This window comes from Trachurus japonicus, chromosome 15, assembly GCF_045865225.1.
Source record: "Trachurus japonicus isolate A0001 chromosome 15, Traja_1.0".
Taxonomy (NCBI): Eukaryota; Metazoa; Chordata; class Actinopteri; order Carangiformes; family Carangidae; genus Trachurus; species Trachurus japonicus.
The window spans coordinates 15,727,435-15,745,451 of NC_140921.1; the positions used below are offsets into that span (position 1 = coordinate 15,727,435).

General features: G+C 40.8%; 2 protein-coding genes across 3 annotated transcripts in view; one reads left to right on the top strand and one right to left on the bottom strand.

Annotated features, from left to right (window-relative positions):
• Positions 1-747: 747 nt before the first annotated feature.
• Positions 748-3,596, bottom strand: znf503 (zinc finger protein 503). Its single transcript, XM_085799902.1, has 2 exons — positions 3,039-3,596; positions 748-2,645 (listed from the first exon to the last, which is right to left on the bottom strand). The coding sequence occupies exons 1-2, from the start codon at positions 3,291-3,293 to the stop codon at positions 1,224-1,226; spliced, it is 1,677 nt and encodes a 558-aa protein (XP_085656028.1). The 5' UTR covers positions 3,294-3,596; the 3' UTR covers positions 748-1,223.
• Positions 3,597-10,102: 6,506 nt separating this feature from the next.
• Positions 10,103-18,017, top strand: part of lrmda (leucine rich melanocyte differentiation associated) — a 194,316-nt gene continuing 186,401 nt past the window's right edge. For both annotated transcript variants that reach the window (XM_085799903.1, XM_085799904.1), the window contains exons 1-2: positions 10,103-10,416; positions 10,944-11,044. In XM_085799903.1, the coding sequence (XP_085656029.1) occupies positions 10,375-10,416; positions 10,944-11,044 (143 nt within the window). In that variant the 5' untranslated portion in view covers positions 10,103-10,374. The remainder of the gene's footprint in view (positions 10,417-10,943; positions 11,045-18,017) is intronic.

Genomic DNA, 18,017 nt, shown 5'->3' on the forward strand with positions numbered 1-18,017 from the left:
AAATCAGCAAATTATTCACTTCATCGTCCGTGTTTCTCTTAAGGCTGGAAAATTGATTTTTTTTCTTCTTTTTTTATATTTTAATTTGGCAATTTAAAATACATAAATGTGGCCATGATTTAAAACACACACTCACACACAGAAAAATCCGCCTGGCCTTGTCGAGCATTTTTTGTTTGTTTGTTTTGTTTCTGATATAGTTCAGAAATTTACTTTTTCTTTACACAGGTAAAGCAAGTCAAGACTCTAACGCTTGTCAAAAAAATAATCCATCTGAAATCACACTGACAAAAGCAGCAAACCGAATTCTTATACAAAATCACTTTGTAAAGCCCGTTTAACTCTGTACACACACACACACACGCACACACTCACACACATTTATCTCCTTCACTCAATTTGCATTAATTTAAACTTTATAGTATGCTATGGTTAAAGTAAACTTTTAAAGCTCCATCATTTGGCTCATAAAGTCATATAATAGAAAGACAGAAGGAAAAGAAAGATTACATGAACAAATAGTCACAATCTGTGTGACAGCAATTTACTGTGTTGAAAAGTTTGACAGTGGGAAAAGGCCTGAGTCGCGGCGATGAACAAATGAGATTTTCTTAACCCCATTAATTTAAATGGCCTTTTTTTTCTTTCTTCCTTTTTTTTTTGTTAAAAAATGACAGTGTAAAATAAATCGTAGAATAATTTCAAAGTGAACACTGTTAACACTTAAGAAAATGAGGCACACGGAGATATGGAACAGAATTGTTTCTTATTTTTTTTCCAGAATACATACAAAAAAATACCAATTCTCTTTCCAAGGTGTACACCTGAAAAATAACGGCAATTTAAAATGTGGACAATATTTTTTTTGTTTGAAATTTAAGAAACAAACATGCATGTAAATTATTTTCTTCTCAATGAGACATTAAATAAGAACAAATACAATCATAGCAATTTCAAATTAACATCGAAATGAAGACCCCTACTTTAATTAGTACTCTAACATTTGTGTTTTCACTTTACCTATAGAGTTCAGTTTCAACATAATGCACTTTTTGAGTTGCTCAAATATTTTCCATTTGCAGCTATCGTCTGCTTTTAAGCCGACATATAAATAAATACAGTTGAAGTCCACGGATCCCGCCCATAAGTTTTAGCGCTGTTAATATAAAAGTCTTTATATTTGCATTCTTAGTACTATAAACTTTTCAAAGTCACTTTTCTCCTCACTGGTATCCAAGCGCTGATGCTGTGGTGAGTCTCTGGCCATACAGTGCATAGGGGGAGTAGTAGGGGCCGGTGGCTGCGGGGACGGGGACAGGGGCACCAGGGGTTGGCAGGGGGCTTTTGGAGTACGGATGGTAGCGGCTACTGAGTCCTAACGCGTGGTGCGGGCTCCTGAGAGCCAACGTCCCGGGGCTCCCCGGGGCTCCTGACGGTGGCATGTGCATATGACAGGCCATGGCCGCTGCTGCGGCGCTGGCCAGCGATGAAGAGCCCGGATAACCAGATATCAACTTCTCTGCCCCGGTAAAAGCAGTATGTGTCCTCAGGTGATTCAGGAGCTCCTCCGAGCTGGAGAAGCGCTTGTCGCACGGTCCGTTTGCCGACACCCAGTTACAAACATGAGGGAGGGGGTCGTTGGGGAGCATGAAACCATATGGGTACAGGGGGTGTCCGCTGAATGAAGGCGCCGAGGAATGAACGCCATGTATGGGGTGAGTCGGGTACATTAGTGGGTAGCCGGACTTGAGGGCGTTAGCGGCCGCTGCAGCTGCAGAGTCGTGCGTGCAGGAAGCACTGGCTGCGCCCGCTAAGTGACTGGCACAATGGTAACTGAGGCAGTAAGGGTCTCTGCACAGGCTGGCTGACATGATGGACGGTGGAGAAGCCCCAGCCAGGGGACTGGATCCAGCCTTACTGCAGCCCAGAGAACTAGCCAGCTGTGCGTTTACCAAGCTCCCTCCGTGGGGCAGGAAGTGTTGAGGGTAACCTGCATAGGCCCCAGCCAAGCTACCTGGGTAGGTCATACCAGCAGGAGGCAAGGGGAAAACTGTCTGCCCAGGTTTGTAAGGAGAAACCGGCGCCACAAGTCCTGACCCGAGAACGGATGCGGAGGATACAGAAGTTACAGATGGGGACTCCGAGGAGGAGGTTTTAGTGCCAGGCGTCGTCTCCTGGTGTTGGTTGACCTCCACGTTAATTCCACCACAACTCACACTTATCCTACTGTGGCTAGTGGTGCCAGACCCGTCCGTAGTGCCATTTTTATTACAATCAGACTCTTTCTTGTCATCCCTGTCCCCACATTTCCCCTCGGATGGCATAGGAGAGGCTGAAGTGCTGGAGTTGGGGCTGCCTGTCCGCGGCGTGAACGGCTGGCAGGTGGCGCTCGGCACTCGGAAACCAGACTTCTCTCCGCCACCCGACGACGAGTCCTTCTTATCTGAAGGTTTAGAATAAGGTTTGAAGCTAGATTTGTCATCCACACCAATGTCACTCATTTTCAAAGGACCGGATTTAGATTCCTTCTCACTAGATCCATTTGATGTTACGGAGGATAATTTAGAGGAGGGTGGTGGGTCCGGTTTGCCGATCTGAGAGCAGGTCTGCGCCAGCAGAGCCAACGGACTTTTCTTGGCATCTAGCTGCAAAAAGAGAAGATTGAATAGATGTTGATAAATGTTGTTGTTTTTTTAAACACATTCAGACTACTTTCTTTTATGATTACTGCACGTACAGCTTCAGAGAATGAGGTTCGACATAAACATTTCCTGACATTTACAAGCGGGATTTTATATGTGGTAATTACGCACGGCTCTTCCGTGAACAAAACTACAGTCACGATCATTACAAAAACAAACTGCGATGTTTTCCTGCTCCCCTGAACTGTTTCAAACTGTCGTAGGACAGGTTATATTATGGGATGGCTGCAATAGGCTCTCAAAAGCGTGTCCCATGAAACATAAATAAGCAAATACATAACAGTCTAGCCTAACTGTCAGCATACTGTCATAAAGTATTCAAAATGTTCTCCTTACCTCTATGGGACTGACCGGGGTAGAAGGCAAAGGCTGCAGATACTCCGGGTGCAAAATGTGTCCCGACCGTGCGGTAAGCATTTTCAAAACCTTGATGGGAAGTCGCTTTGCTTGCCGTAGTGGATCAGACGGAGGTGCGGAGTGGAGAAAAGGCTTGTTGATGCTCGCTGAGCTACTATTCCGAGAACTGCTCCTTTCCCAGGTTGCACAAATATCACTATTTTTCAGGGCAGACGCCGAGGGCGATGTGATCATGTCCCAATTGTCAGGAAATGAAACGGCGATGCTTTCATCAGATTCATTAAGAAAATCTGGGAGGGAAAAAAACTAAAAACAAAAACAATCGAGCCTCTCTCTGGGTAAAGGGTGGGGAGAAAAAGAATGACAAAATGCTTCAATAATGGGTAGTAATCCTGGTGGTGAAGGAGCGAGGCGCGGCAGCTGGAGGGAGACCGTGCGAGGTTATCGCAGATCCGTAGCTGCGTCTTGCACCATGAGCGCTGCGCCTTGTGTGCGCCTGTCTGCAGTTCCTCGCTCTGTACTCCCGAAGTACGAACTGGTAGAAATTTTCACTTCAAAAGCAGCTGAATTAGTCCGAGATTAAAGCCTTTGCCGCCTTCCAATCAAATGGGACCCTGAGGTGATTGGAGGGTCAAGGGGATGTGACGTTCTCCTCTTTGTAAGCGCCTCTATTTTGACAGCTCGGGGGAGGAGATAGGCTCCAATATCTAGGTTACCGTGAACGCTTGCACCGTTTTGGATGTAGGGATACGAGTTCAAAAATAAAAACATAATGTGGTCGAGTTAATAACTATATATAAGGTTGAATCTCTTCTAACAAAATTAACAGGCGCACCTCACTTTAACACTTTTATTATATCTAAAATGAAAGAATGGAGTTATGTGTATAGGCATTAGATAGAACACTCACTTAGGAAAGTTAAATTACGTTGTTAACATTAGTAGCACATTCAGTTTAGTTTTAGTGAAGTGTTAAACAGTGTCAGTCGGGATGGCACACTGCTTTACTGATTTCTCGGCTTTCTGTCACACATTACTGACCTTCTCATGGCTTCACTGCCATTAAGATATTAACGGGTATGGTCATGTCTAGAGTCGAGCTAGTTTGTGCGATGAAAAATATTGAACATTCGTGATTAATTGTGATATTTGAACGGTGTGTAACCCCCGGAGAGGCACAAAGTGTGCGCAAATTGCGCACATCCACCGCTGGGACTGTTTTCCTCCCTCCCCACTGGCAAACATAAAACCAACCACTTCAGCTTGAATTCCCTTAACAGACAAGCGTTGACAGGAATAGACCAATGTAGTGATGGAGGGATGTGAATGTCACATGTTTTCAGTATAATATACACCGCCCTTCTATTTCTATCTCCACCCCTCCGTCAAGTGTCAATTCTGCTCCACCGCAATCAATCAGTTATTTGTCAGACGCTGTCAATCCACTGCTTGATTTATGTCAGCTATTGTGGCTGATTACATGCCAGTGTGACTGCGGGGAAAAGAACAAATGGGGAGAGAGACATTCTGCAAGAGACACATGATTTTCGGAGGAAATAAATCGATCCTCGAGTTAAGATTTAATTTTTAGATGCACTAACAATAGTGGACGTCCCCTCCTGTCCAGACGTTGTGTGGGGGGATAAGGAGACTGTGCGTTGAACTTAACACCCACTCTCTTGGTTATTAAACAAAGTCTGTAACTTTTGGAGTTTCTCATCAAACACCTCGGAGGTGGCACACACGATGGGACTTTAATAACTCTCAGACAGTCCGGTTCACATGTTCCGCAGCGTGGCTGTTAGTGCTCAAAGGTGCTAAAGTGCTCCTGCTATAATCGGCCGCTTATAGCGTTAACAAGAAGCCTTAGGAAAAACACAGTTGCCATGAAAAAAAAAGTATGTTGGTGAGAAATAAATTTAGATTAAGTCCAACAAGAAAAACAGGGCGAAATTTATAATTTATGTTTTTTCTATATTTGAATGTGTTTCACAGAGTTTATCCTTCCGAAATATGTTAGTTTAGACAATCAAAAGTGGACATTCATTCAAAAAAAATTATAATGTGTAACAACCCGAGTAGTCATCACAGGCTTTCAAAACAGAGCCCTGTCCATTTTGGCTAAACGCGTCTGCTATTGTGTTGTTAAAACCTGTCATCTGCCTCGGGCACACTGTCATCTGCGACACGAATAACAAAGACAGGGAACAAAAAAAGAAATCCAGACATTTTATATTGATGTCAGCTCGATTTTATTTACATACAATGAAAATGATTTATTTTCTTCAAGAGGTAGAAAAGCGGAGTGGGGTGGGAGGGGGAGAGAAAGAAAAGAAGAGAAATGGTCTGTCAGGCCGTTGAGAAAAGAAGTTTAAAATGCCTTGAACTATTCACCGCTGAGATGGCTAATCAGTATTGAGGCTCTGGGGCAATCGGGCAGCTTTTCAATGCGGTTTTCCTTTCATCTCAATCGGGATGGAGGCGCTCAATTAAAAGCCTATCAGTTTGTAAGTAAATCAACGCCTATCAAAGTTGTCACATCAAACAAAACGATTATTATTGCAACCCGCCTCTGCCATTAATCTCTTTCTGTGGTAATCTGCTTGACAGGTCAACTTGGAGAGCAAGAAAACCTGGAGTGGACAGTGAAGGGGGCAAAATATGTTTTCTTCGTGCAAAATAGAAGGAACTGACTAAAAACAATAAATATGTTGGAGACCACAATCTGCCGTAATTACATTTTAAGATGAAAATTATGTCATAAAATAAAATAAAACGCAACCACGCGTTTAAAAAATGAATATGAGTAAACAATTCTCAAATCTAACACGCACGAATAAAAACTCTTTTCAGTTAAGTTTGGGGGAAAAAAGAAGATTGGTTTCAGCTTTTAGGCCCACATTGGTCTGCATGACTGCAAGAGCTACTTTGTAAACTGTGTATGAATAAATAAAAACAAGCAGCACTCGTCTTATTTATGAAGACTTAGCTAAGTCTTAATTTTAGGATAATGTTTATATGTATAGACAAATAGATAAATGATTACCAACTCCAGAAGTTCTTTTCAGTTTGTAAGGATTGGGAGAAACGGGTCCAAATGAGCGGGGATCTTATTCCTCCAAGTGTTCTCACTGTTTTTCTCTGGCAGAAAAAAAAGAGGGGGGGACACGTTTCACAATATGCAAAGATGTGTGATTGATAACAGGCTTGCTGTTTTCTGCAAGGGCTGTCAGTCCGTGACACAATATGTGAGTTATTAGGGCAAAGAAGGGCAACCATAAATTTTCACTGTCAGGCGAAAACCCTCTTTATTGTCCGTATGACGAATGGGCTTCTGCACCAGACACCAAAATACTCGGCATTCCCCTTAAATGGGAACACATTCTTGCGACCATAATTCATGATATTTAAATAGAAAGTTTTAATATCCCCCATATATTTCATAACACTGACATGTTTATGAATAAGTCCCCGCATGCAAATACAACTATTTACATCTGGTGAGGAAATATGTTGGACTTGCAGGATTACTTTGAGCTATGTGCTGGGCCACAAGGAAGAACAAATCTCATGGCAAATTTATAGAAAATAGAAAATATATATTTTTTCCCCCTAATTACATACCCACAAGTTTGCCTGTAATTTAAAGAAATTACATATTTCTTATAACTAATCTAGTTTTATGCAATTACCTCTAAGTTATTTATTTATTATTTGTTCTGTTCCATATCCTCTCCATGCTGTAGCCTACTTTTGAGATGATATCCCAGCCATAACTGCTTTCTTTTTTCCATTTTAAATTGACGCACATTCGGAGGGGGAAAAAAATAATAATCGCAGAAACAGATAAAAGAAGGCAGGCTGCACAGGATAGTACTAAAACCATTCAGATGCATGCATGGAAAGCTTTCTCTAAAACTCCAAGGAGGAAGGACAGGTTTACAGGAAAGTCCGTGACACGACATTACCTGGAAGCATTGCCTACTAAGCCCCGATGTAAAACGTCAGAGAGGTAAAAGAATAAAAATAAAAACATAACAGTTCAAACATTAAGACATAGTCCGTCTGTCTAAAAGAAGCCTAGCTACTTTTGCATTGCTCAAACACAACCACTCTTTGCATTCTGTCAAATGTGAGGCACCGCATGGAGCACGGCGGAGACTGAAGCCATGCAAGACTCTCTCTCGCTCTCTTCCTCTCTCCCTCTCCCTCTCTCACTCCGGGCGGGCTGCAGGGAGAAAGTGGAGCTTTTTTTTCCGCGTATGGGGAGGTCCCACGTGACGTCACATGGCATACAGTGAGGAAGAGAAGCGGCGTGGAGCTCTCAAAAACTTTCACATGTGTCTCAGCTGAAGTGCCCACCACCGTCACCCACATTGTGCACGGTTTCCCCCCATTGCTTCGTCCGAGGATGATCACAGCACGTTGTTTTCACTCATTAGCACCGCTTCAGAGAGAGAGGGAGGGATGAACATAGCAGTGAGGTAGCTTAAGCTGCTTTAGTGTTGGGCTGTGCTATGTGCTTTCAGGGCACAGAGACACATAGGACTAATACAATGAATTTAAGATAGTTTGGTGTCTGAAATAGGTAGGCTAATCATAGGTATGAATCTGGTCAAAAGATTTTATTTTGACGGAATCAACCATCACACAAAGGCAGACATGGTGAAGCCAGCTGCATCATCTTTCTATAATAAGACTTAGCCTAAATTATAAGTTGATAATAACAGATGATTATAAGACGATTATCAATCAGACAAACACTAGAATTGGCTCTATCACATGACCTTATATTCAGGGCCGTTGTAGGGGAGAAAAGTGATGATAATTCTAGGGGCCCAGCGCCTAGTAGGGCCCACAAAAAAACCCAGTACAATCCAACTTTGTATGACTGATTTATTCTGCACAAGACGCTGACTAATACTCATATGCTGCATTAGCATCAAAACAAAGTAGGCTAAATAAAAAATGATATTGCATACGTAGTCTAAGAAAATAAGTGGAAAAGTCAGGGCGTAGGGGCCCACTTTAGTATTCTTTCAGGGGGCCCAGAATTCCTAGCAACGGCCCTGATTATAGTAACAGTTTATTCAGAGCTACTGGCCACAGTGGTAATGGCTGATCTGGAAAGCTACACCAAGCTGTGCCTCAGAGTGAAACAAACATCAGTCACATTGTTAAAGTGAAGCCATGAAGGTTTGTTCATAGTCCCAACAAGGAAAGTGGTTCAAATACTTTTCACATTTGACACACTTCTCCCACTTAAGTCAAGGGGCACTCCTTTCAGTCTTCATATGTAAAGATTTAATTTGCCTCCTTACTACTCTGGCAACAGGGTCAAAATCTGGATAGAAAGATAAGAAAGGCTATAGTCAAGCAGGTGTAGTCGTTTTTAATTACAATTTTGCCATTCCTGTTAGGCCTGTATAAGCAATTTAATGATCACCCTGCCGCTATATCTTTACCCAGTTATCTCTAAAGTCAGAGATTCATAGAGATACATAATCCATTTGAACTCAGGTCACAAGGGGTTTTATACAGATATGGCATTATTAACCTGGTTTTCATTCAGGACAAGACTGCACATATGCAAAAATGTTGATAATTATAGTAGAGCAAGATACTCAAGTTGGGTCAGTAAATATGCTTGGATTGTTAAATAAAAGCACATTGTACATCAATTTCTTAAAAAGCTGTATTTTTTTCCCCCTTAAGATTAGACACTGTCACCACACAAGCCAGCAAAATGCTACCACAGACTATACACATAGCCTACATATATACAAAGCCTATATGATAAATATAAAGGAGTTGTCTACAACACTTATCTGCAGTAGGCTAGTCCAAAAGTATGCATCAGCGTTTAGATTAGGCTACTATGGGTGAACCTATCTGTTTCCCATTCACTAAATGATATAGGCTACAAACCATCATTACTATAATGAGGGGAACCCAAAGTAAGGGTACAGCCCATAAGTTTGGGCCCCTATGTGTAGGCTAGGTGTTTTGCAATTTTGCATTGCTTACATTTTATAATCCCAAACTGCAGATGGATTGATAGGTCTCAGTCCAGGAACATGGTTTAATTTACACTGTATGGTTTGTATAGGCTACATTACGTCTATGCAATTAACTGCATTACAGATGACTTGTGCTCTCTTGCAATGTAAGTGCCTATTAAAACTATTGCGGTTATTGGTTATGTGATGTGGTCCAAGCCAAAAACAATCACACATAATGTCACAACCCTTTGGTATAGTAGTGTTTAGTCTTGTTAAGTGGAAACAACAAGTGATGATTCCAGTGTAACCATAATGTGTCAACAAGACAATGCCACAGTTAGCCTGCATTAAATAACCCACCACAGTTTTAACCGGGACTATTTCCTTGGATAAAAAATAGTTCCTGCAGAACTACCTTCATAGCTACCTAAACAAGCTCACGTTTTTTGTTCTTTTTGGTGCGGAGTGATACAGGGGGCAGTACTGAGCGCGTCCGTCCAGTCGCGCAGCAGGTGGATCCCAGCCTCTTTGGATAAACTTCGTCAAAAGGAGTTTTAGCAATTGTAAGTTTTTCCAAACGATATATTTTGATTTAATAAGGTATATTTCTTAAAGAGCTAAGTTTTAATATATTATTTTGGGGAGTTTAGCCACAGGAAACAGACCACGGGTGCTTTTTTTTTCTTAACTGCGTCACAGCTAACGTTATTTAAGCTAGCATCAGTAAAATTGAGGCAGTTTCTAGCCCCGTAAATAACCCCATTAAAAAAAAGAAGGTGTTTTTTTAATGAGACAGGTACATATTACCTCACCCAGTTGTGATAATATTATTATAATTAGTTTGTACTTATTTTAAATGTAGGCTTTTTTTTCAAGGCAGACTCGAACCAAACATATGGATTTCATACATGTTAAGTTAGTGGAAATGTGAAACTGTCCCTTAATCAGGAGACAGTCAGCAGCACTGTGATTTCTATCTCTGACACACACACACACACACACACACACACACACACACACACACACACACACACACACTGGGACCGCGTGCTTCCGCACACAACAGCAGTTGGTCAGCTGATTGAGTTGGCACGCGGAAACTGTAAAAGTCAATTGCAAAGCGCCAGTAGATCTCCAAAGTAGCCGGGCTGAGGGGTTACATCCACTAACATCACCATTTAATGTTTACAGCAGCCGGGTGTCTTAACCGTGAGGAGGACTTAGGTTATCAGCTCTGATAATCTCAGAAAAACAAAACACAACACACACACAACACACACAGTCAGTGGGGCTGTCATTCTCGGGAGGAAGTTATGGCGCGGAACGAGTCGTTGGTCGCTTTGAATGGGACTCAGGTAAGTTTGTTTTGGAAACTGTTGCGTCGCACTTCGCCACACTCTCGCACGTTTAGCTGGTACATTAACCGGTGGCTGTTGTGCTGGTGCTGCGTGTAAACCGGGTTTGTTTTTTTCTTCTTCGACATCACCGGTGTCATGTGACACTGTAGCTGAGACGTGAGTTTCAGTTTTGCACTTCCTCCTGCAGCTTCACTGAGGAAAATACCGGGGTTACGTTAGTGCAGGGCAAACTCTTGTATTGTGTATTATCCAGAGCATATAATGAATGAAATTAAAAACATGGCTTTGAGTTGTGAGTGTCATGTCCTAACTAAGCTGCTGCATTATGTTGCATTTATATCAGTTAAGAAAATGCAAATGATGATGCTAAATCAATATAAAGGTGGGATATCCTAAATCAATATTATTGTGTTGTTCTCATGTCAGGGTTGCTGTGGTCTTATTGATGCTTATATTGCAGTTATCTCTGTGTTTTTTTGTTGTTGTTTTTTTTAAATTGTTGTTGTTATCCTTATTCTTTTAAGATTTCCTACATTGGACATGACTGTAAGGACATCCCAGACTTTCTTGGACACACATATGGCCACTTTGCTAGAAGGCTGGATCTGAGCTTCAACCAGCTCAGGTAAGTGATACATACGTAATAACCTGGATGCGTACAATGCCGGTCTGTGCCTCTTCCCCTTTCTTCAGTCTGTTACTGGGAGACATGCATCTTATACATCAGGAGCAATTGAGTGTGTGACCTCAGTCTATAGGTGGTCAAGAGTGTCATCAGAACATCAAAGAGCTGAATGAGTGTTAGCGCTGGGCTGGTGTCACACTGGGGCAGGATAAAAGGCGTAATCGATAAATGTGACATGCTAATTCAGGGGCAAATAGAAGAAAAGATTCATCTGTCAGGAGATGAAGGAACACCTCATGGCAGCTGCTTCAGAGGGGGCTGCCATTTCAGCAGCAGGCCTAGTGAAGTTGATCTGGCAAGTAAAAGGAAGGAGATGATGGTTATAAGGTGCTTTTGTTTCTGAACCCTTTTCATGACTGTCAGGCCATGAAGCCGTCTCATTCAAGGCCATTTTTTTCTTGGTGAAAATTGTCGTCTTGAGGCATATTGTCTGTGCTGGAGATGTGGAGTCCTCAATTTAACTCATTTACATTGTGTCATGTTTCAAAACGCCTCATTTGCACACAGTATTCAGACTGGCTGGAAAATATTAATGGAAATGAAATGAATTCACAGATGAAGTCCCTGTGAGCAAGGTACTGTGAGTGCTAGTACAGTTGTTGCTGGATAAAAACATTACCTCTCATGAAATGTATGAAATAATGACCTAAATGTGCTACAGTGGATGATTATTCTGATTATTAATCAGAATTTGAGGGCTGCTTTTAGTTACTTAAATCTAAATACATATAGCATCTGTTATTATAGACAATTACATACAAAGAAAAATCACGTAGACTAACAATATTGACCATCACTAAAGTTGAACCTGAAAGTTGACCCTGCGCTGTTTCACTTTGTACCTGTCAGACATTCAAGTATGTGGCAAAACATTTCCCTTGAATCTGCGCAATTCAAAAACAAATCTTTCCTCAGAGCATTGTGCTGCATTTTGATTCACTGTGTAAGTCGACTGCAACCATATCTAGTTAATGCTGCAGAATCTTAAGCCTTTCAGTGTTTGTGTTATGAAACAGCTAACCGTAACCGAGATGTTCATGCCATTGTTACCTTGCTGTAATGTGTTGAGTGACTGCTCTAATCTGATTCTCTAAACACAAACAAACAGAAAGTTTGGAATCTGAGCAGGTGATTTGGTCTACTTCACACAGGATGATTGCCATGAGACCATAAATGCTATCTGTATAGTACAATAACATCCTTGGACAGCTGCGTAGTAGACGTCTTGGTGTTACCTCAGAGGAAGAGGAAGCCTGTTATGTCTGGCAAACAGCTTTATGAAATCTGACTGGAACAACCCTTATGTGTGTTGGTTTCGGGGAGATCAAGGCTGGCATTATGTCTCTTGCCCTTGAACCTGTCACATTAAGGACTTGATGTTTAGAATCAAATATTTATAACTCAGATATTACTAATTCATTATTAATTTTCAGTTCGGCTAATCTCAGATGTCAGATATCATTACTAAACTTCAAAGGGTGGTATGGGCAGAGAAGCGGTGCAGGAGTAATGAGGTGGTACTTGAACCATTTGGGGCTCATATCAGTGAACCATTGATTGATGGTTTGCTAGTGGGCAGAGTGATCTGTTACATCGTGCTTCATCTTTTTCTCTTCTATAGACGGCATGTTTAAATGGTTCACATTGAAAACCTGTATGTCGTATTTAACATCAAACATGTCTAGTGGTAGCTTTGCTTTATTGCAGATGCTTCATACGTGCACACATCTCCCTCTGACTTTTTAAACACTGCACACTCTACGATGATACACTGACATTCATATACTGTGTGAACTCTAATTTCCAAGATTGAGTCCTCTTGGTTATGGTAACTGCCAGTGTAAACTGTCAGGGCGCTGTATCTCTATCCATAGCTATGAAGTATACGTTACTGCCGGTTATGCAAGCTTTTCCACCACACACACACACCAGAACTAAATATCCACCATGCTCTCTTAAACTCCCTCTCTATTGCAATTGGGTTCTGTAGGCGCTCACATGACAACACTGGAGGGTCATGGGTGGGTGGAGCTGTGAAACTCAATAAGCAGCTCAACATGTGATAATGTTATATGCTAACTAAGGCATAGCAACCCCCCTGAGTCGATTTGATCCCCATAAGAATGCACCTCATAGACAGAGGCCCCTGACTCACAGCTTAATAGTGGAAAGATTTGTGGAAAGAATTGTTTTTATGCTCTTGAATTCTTGGTGCTGGGCTATTTGTGTGTAGCCCTTTGAGGTAGAGATTGATGATGAGGACAAAATCAAATACTACATTTGTGATCCAATGTTTTGATTAAAAAACATACCAGTTTTCAACAAGAATATTGAAACTTGTAAATATACATTTTCAGAAATTATACTTTCTTGCTTTGAAATGTTGATGAAACAGGCAGAGGCATGCTTTGCTTATTTTCCTTTTCTTCAAAATATAAATTAGTAAAGAGTGTTATTGAATTGAGGTTTGATAGTGACATTTCTGCTAATAGCCAATAAACAACTGCCACAAGTCATTTTGATCAGCACTTGATATCTTTAATAATTTTCTTCTTACTTGTCCATATTTTAAAACTTTCCTGCAAGAACAGTTATGTGTAAATCACTGCACACATTTTAACAATGCACATAAAACTAGCCAAGGCTGATTATAGTTGAAATGAATGCAAAGGCACATTTTTGTTCTTGTACTAAAGAAATGAATCATCCTCATATCAGATGAAATGTGGTTACTTTGGTATGTTTACTCATTTATAAACTCACAAGATAGCGTATTTTTCAACAGAATTGAATAAAATGTCACACTCTCCTGTTGTACTGTAATGCAGCCTTTAAGATCAGGGGAAAATTGGGGCAATTTTGTATTCAACATCCAAATTATATACAGTATATACTATCTATCATACCACACAGTTTGTTATTATATCAGACTATATCCACTTAATCTCAGAATGTTAAATTTATATATTGTTCAGGTCCAGCATTCATGAATGTGAAGGTTTAGATAGCAGTCATTTCACATTACATGTTAGACAGTAGAGACATTTGTGTATTGACACCATGACCCCATTTCAGTGTCAGCTGAAGCGAACCAGGTGTAAACAGATGCACATGTTAGTGAAACTCAGTGGACTGCCTTCAGCATTGTGCACCTCTTCATGCTGCTTGACTCAAATCGAGAGGGAGACATTGCCAGAGTTTGTTGTTGCTAATGTCAGCTCAATTGACAACCCTCATCCAAGCAGCCTGACAATGAGTCACAATGAGAAGCAAGGTACTGACATCACTTTTAACTGAGTCCTGTGTGTTTTTTTTTTGTGTGTGTGTGTGTGCATTATATGTTTATGTTTGTGTGTTGTTGTCCATGTTTACGTGCACTGCTTGTGCATCTGTCTGTGTGAGCATAACTGTGAGTGGCTGGGCAGGTAATGGCAGGATGAAATTATGGTAGCAGGCTGTCACACCCACACCTCTCCCTGTGTGTGCTACAGTGTCAGGCTGTCTCATCAATGTGTTAAGACGTGTGGCTCACAGTGAGATTTCTGTCTCAGGATGAGCTTGGAGAGTATTGTGTTGTCCACTTTGTTCCGGGTCAGGTGTGTACACAATGCAGTGAGTGTGCATGTGCTGTGTTGACATGATTCTTCTCTGTGGCTGTGGTGCACTTTTGGGTGCCTGCATCTGTTACATGCAGCGCTCTCACCCTGGACACATGAGGTTTTCAGGAGGACACGTCTATGAGTCATTGGAAGAATCACTGACAGTGTTGAAACAGTGATACCTTTCCTCTGAGATCTGTCATGGCATCTTGATAAACAAATCTGTGTCTGAGCATTTGTGAAACGTTACTCCTAACCTGAAAGTTAACCCGGCGCTGTTTTACTTTGATCTGTTCTCGCTAGTAAGATGTGCCCCTCACATGATGTGATACTGTATACTTGCGTAATTTAAGAAAGCTTTTAAAGAATGTTAACACAACTGTGACAATATTTGTTATAGATGATCATAATGTTTGGTCATTACAGTTGATTGGTTCTTTTACAGACCACATCATGTGTGACACAAATTTTACAGCACAGCTATTTTTAAGTGTGGTGCATAAAATGAACATCTGAATAGATAGCAGTGATTCCCATCTTATGCATGTGTTTTCTTGTTGTGACAATGTCAGAGAGTGTTGTTCATACAACTATGATACTTTTTTATTGCTTAAGTTTGTGTTGGCATATTTGGAAGTGTGGCAAAATGCTACAGTAAGATGACTAATCACTCGTATAAGAAGGGATTTGCTACTGAAATGGATGAGTTATTTGACTAATTATTTTTTGTGCAATTGTAAAATGACAAATGACTGTTTGTTGAATAGTTTTTGTTGGTGTCACAGTTTCACTCAGGTTTAAGGCACTGGATGATTGTGTTCTAACATTTTATTGCAGCCACTTCAAGTAATCTTCAAGTAATCAATCATTTCCAGTGGAAAGTTACATAAAGTTAACATGGAAACCGGTTGACCTGTAACACTGGTACTTGACTTTGCCCTTTGCCATTGGCAGCTTCCTCCTCTGTCAGCTGTCAGACCTGATGAATATGTTCCAGTAACACAAATAATGGTTTTAATGACAAGCCTCAATAGCTAGCATATCATCCTGCTATGTTGTCTGTTTACCCATTGCCAAACTGGAGTTGTTCCACTTTTGCAGTTACAGCTTGATGTATTTAAGTATATTTTATTCCAAGGTCAGATTTTAGTTGGTGCAAATTTGTAGCAAAGTTAGAAATTGAACCCTCAGTTAAGCTGTTAACCTAACTTGAGTCAAATCAAGTAGTGTTCTGTATATGATGTCTTTAATGTACCCCAAATATATATGTCAAATACAGTAGTAGATCTATACAATTCATACAGTATACAAATTCCTGCCTTTAGAGTGAAGTTGACATTCAGCTTGTCATTAAGAAGAAAGTATCTACATTGGACTTCAGCATTGCAGAGGAACAATTGCTACCTGTGCATACGTGTATGTACAGTATATGTGTGTCTGTGTGCATCTGAGGGGATATGTGCTCACCCAGGCTATGTTGGTGATGGCAGGCGTTTTGCATTTTAATGACAAATCAAGTATGCTAACTCGCGTTTTAAAACGAAAGTGCTCTAAATGTCGCCCGGCTGTCAAAATGAGATGTAAGTAGTCTGATGAAAAGAGAACAAAGAAGACAAAGTAGGGAGGCCTGGTACACTGAGAAATGAAATAAAACCTTGTATGGCCTGTCAGCTGTGTCGTTTTATATTCATATCTAAAGAACATTATAGTATTACTCCGCCGCTCATGCCTCACTCATCTGTCTCTCTTAATTCGTCACAGGCACCGCTCTGTCTTTCAAGTGGCTGTGTGTCAACACGGGAAGGAGCCTGCTAATTGACAAATGAGTGTCACAGACATCAGGTGCTCCTTTTTTTAATCCAAGATAGGTAGACACTGGTTGTTTGATGATGAGGGGGAGCAGGCGAGGGAGGAGGTGGGGGCTCTGCTATTGGCAGAAGCCCAGTTAGATGCATAAGACTGGTCCTAGAATGAGAAGTGACAAAGGGAAGAGAGCCTGTCATTGTCTTGCCTAAGTGTTCAATCTGCAGAGATGCCGGTATGCAGATAAAGTGTCAGTTAGGAGGAGAGGATATGAAACATTGGCAGTATGAAGTCCTCAAATCACTTAACTGGTAGCCTCCTTGTGTGTGTGTGTATGTCTGGTATTAGTGGTGGCGTACTGTGCTCTGCTGAGGAAATATATTCCATATCCGATCTATCAGGCCTGTTTAGGCCGATATACTTGGATAACCTGATCTGTGTCTCATAAATTAAGGAGGATGCAGAGCTCTCCCAGCCCTAAGAGATTTAAACCAGAGGGATGAGAGGGACAGGGTCTGACAGGAAATAACATATTCATATCAAGGACATTGATATTTTGTATCATTCTGTGGTATTTGGAAAAAAAAACAACCTTTTTAATTTTCATTGGGATGTCTTTTTTTAATGATGTACTCCTCCTGGGAAGGTGATGGAATGACACAGAGATAAGGATGTTATGCTTAATGGATGACTTGTCTTGTTCCTCCATCTCTCCAATTTGGGGTGATATTCAGAATTTTCTTTTATGTGATTGCAGCAAACAGTTTTGAGTTGAGTCACTTTTGAGGACAGTTACAGCAGTGCAAACAGAAGTTAAGTGCTGAGTCCTATAGTGAAATAGTAAAGAATAAGGTCTCTAGTCATTTAGATGAGGTTATATTGTGTATTGTGTTTTGGGTAGGTTTTCAAAGGGTGTAGTGATAGGCATCTGACACACAACTCTTGTTGCATTAAGTTAAGACAACCATCATCCAGTGTAACTAAAGGCCAGCCAAAATGTGCATTTATCAGTTTTCCTTTTTTGCAAGATGTATATGACTGATTGAAAGCTCTCCCACAAATTGCAACCAAACCACAATGATGTAGCCTTCATTATGTTTTGAATCTGTATATGGTCCATTGTCTTTGTGTTTTCTGTTTCCAGCAGTGTTTCTTCACTTGACATAAATTGTCCGAAGGGGAGATTATGTTTTCAGATGAACTGCATTTTTTGTCTTTATGTTGTCACCAATGCATCTCATCATCAGTTGGACCAGGAAAAAAAACACATTTTGAACATTTTGTATACTTAACTATATGCACACAGTATTCAATGAATAGACTGAATTCAATCCTCAGTTATGTTTTCCTAATTGAAATGAAAGTTTATAAATTGGTTGTAAAGGGAAACCCCACTCACAGGGCAGCATGTCATATTCTGCTGAAAGCCCTACATTCACCTTAAACTCATTAAGATTTGATATCCTCAGGAACAGTTAACAGGACCATAGTTTCAGTCTCTGTTTTTTTAA

What these genes read in the sequence shown, in the direction of transcription:
- znf503 (XM_085799902.1), bottom strand. Translation starts at nt 3,293, where the DNA reads ATGATCACATCGCCCTCGGCGTCTGCCCTGAAAAATAGTGATATTTGT. An exon ending in CCCCGGTCAGTCCCATAGAG is followed by an intron (nt 2,646 to 3,038) that starts GTAAGGAGAACA and finishes CTCTTTTTGCAG; the next exon opens with CTAGATGCCAAGAAAAGTCC.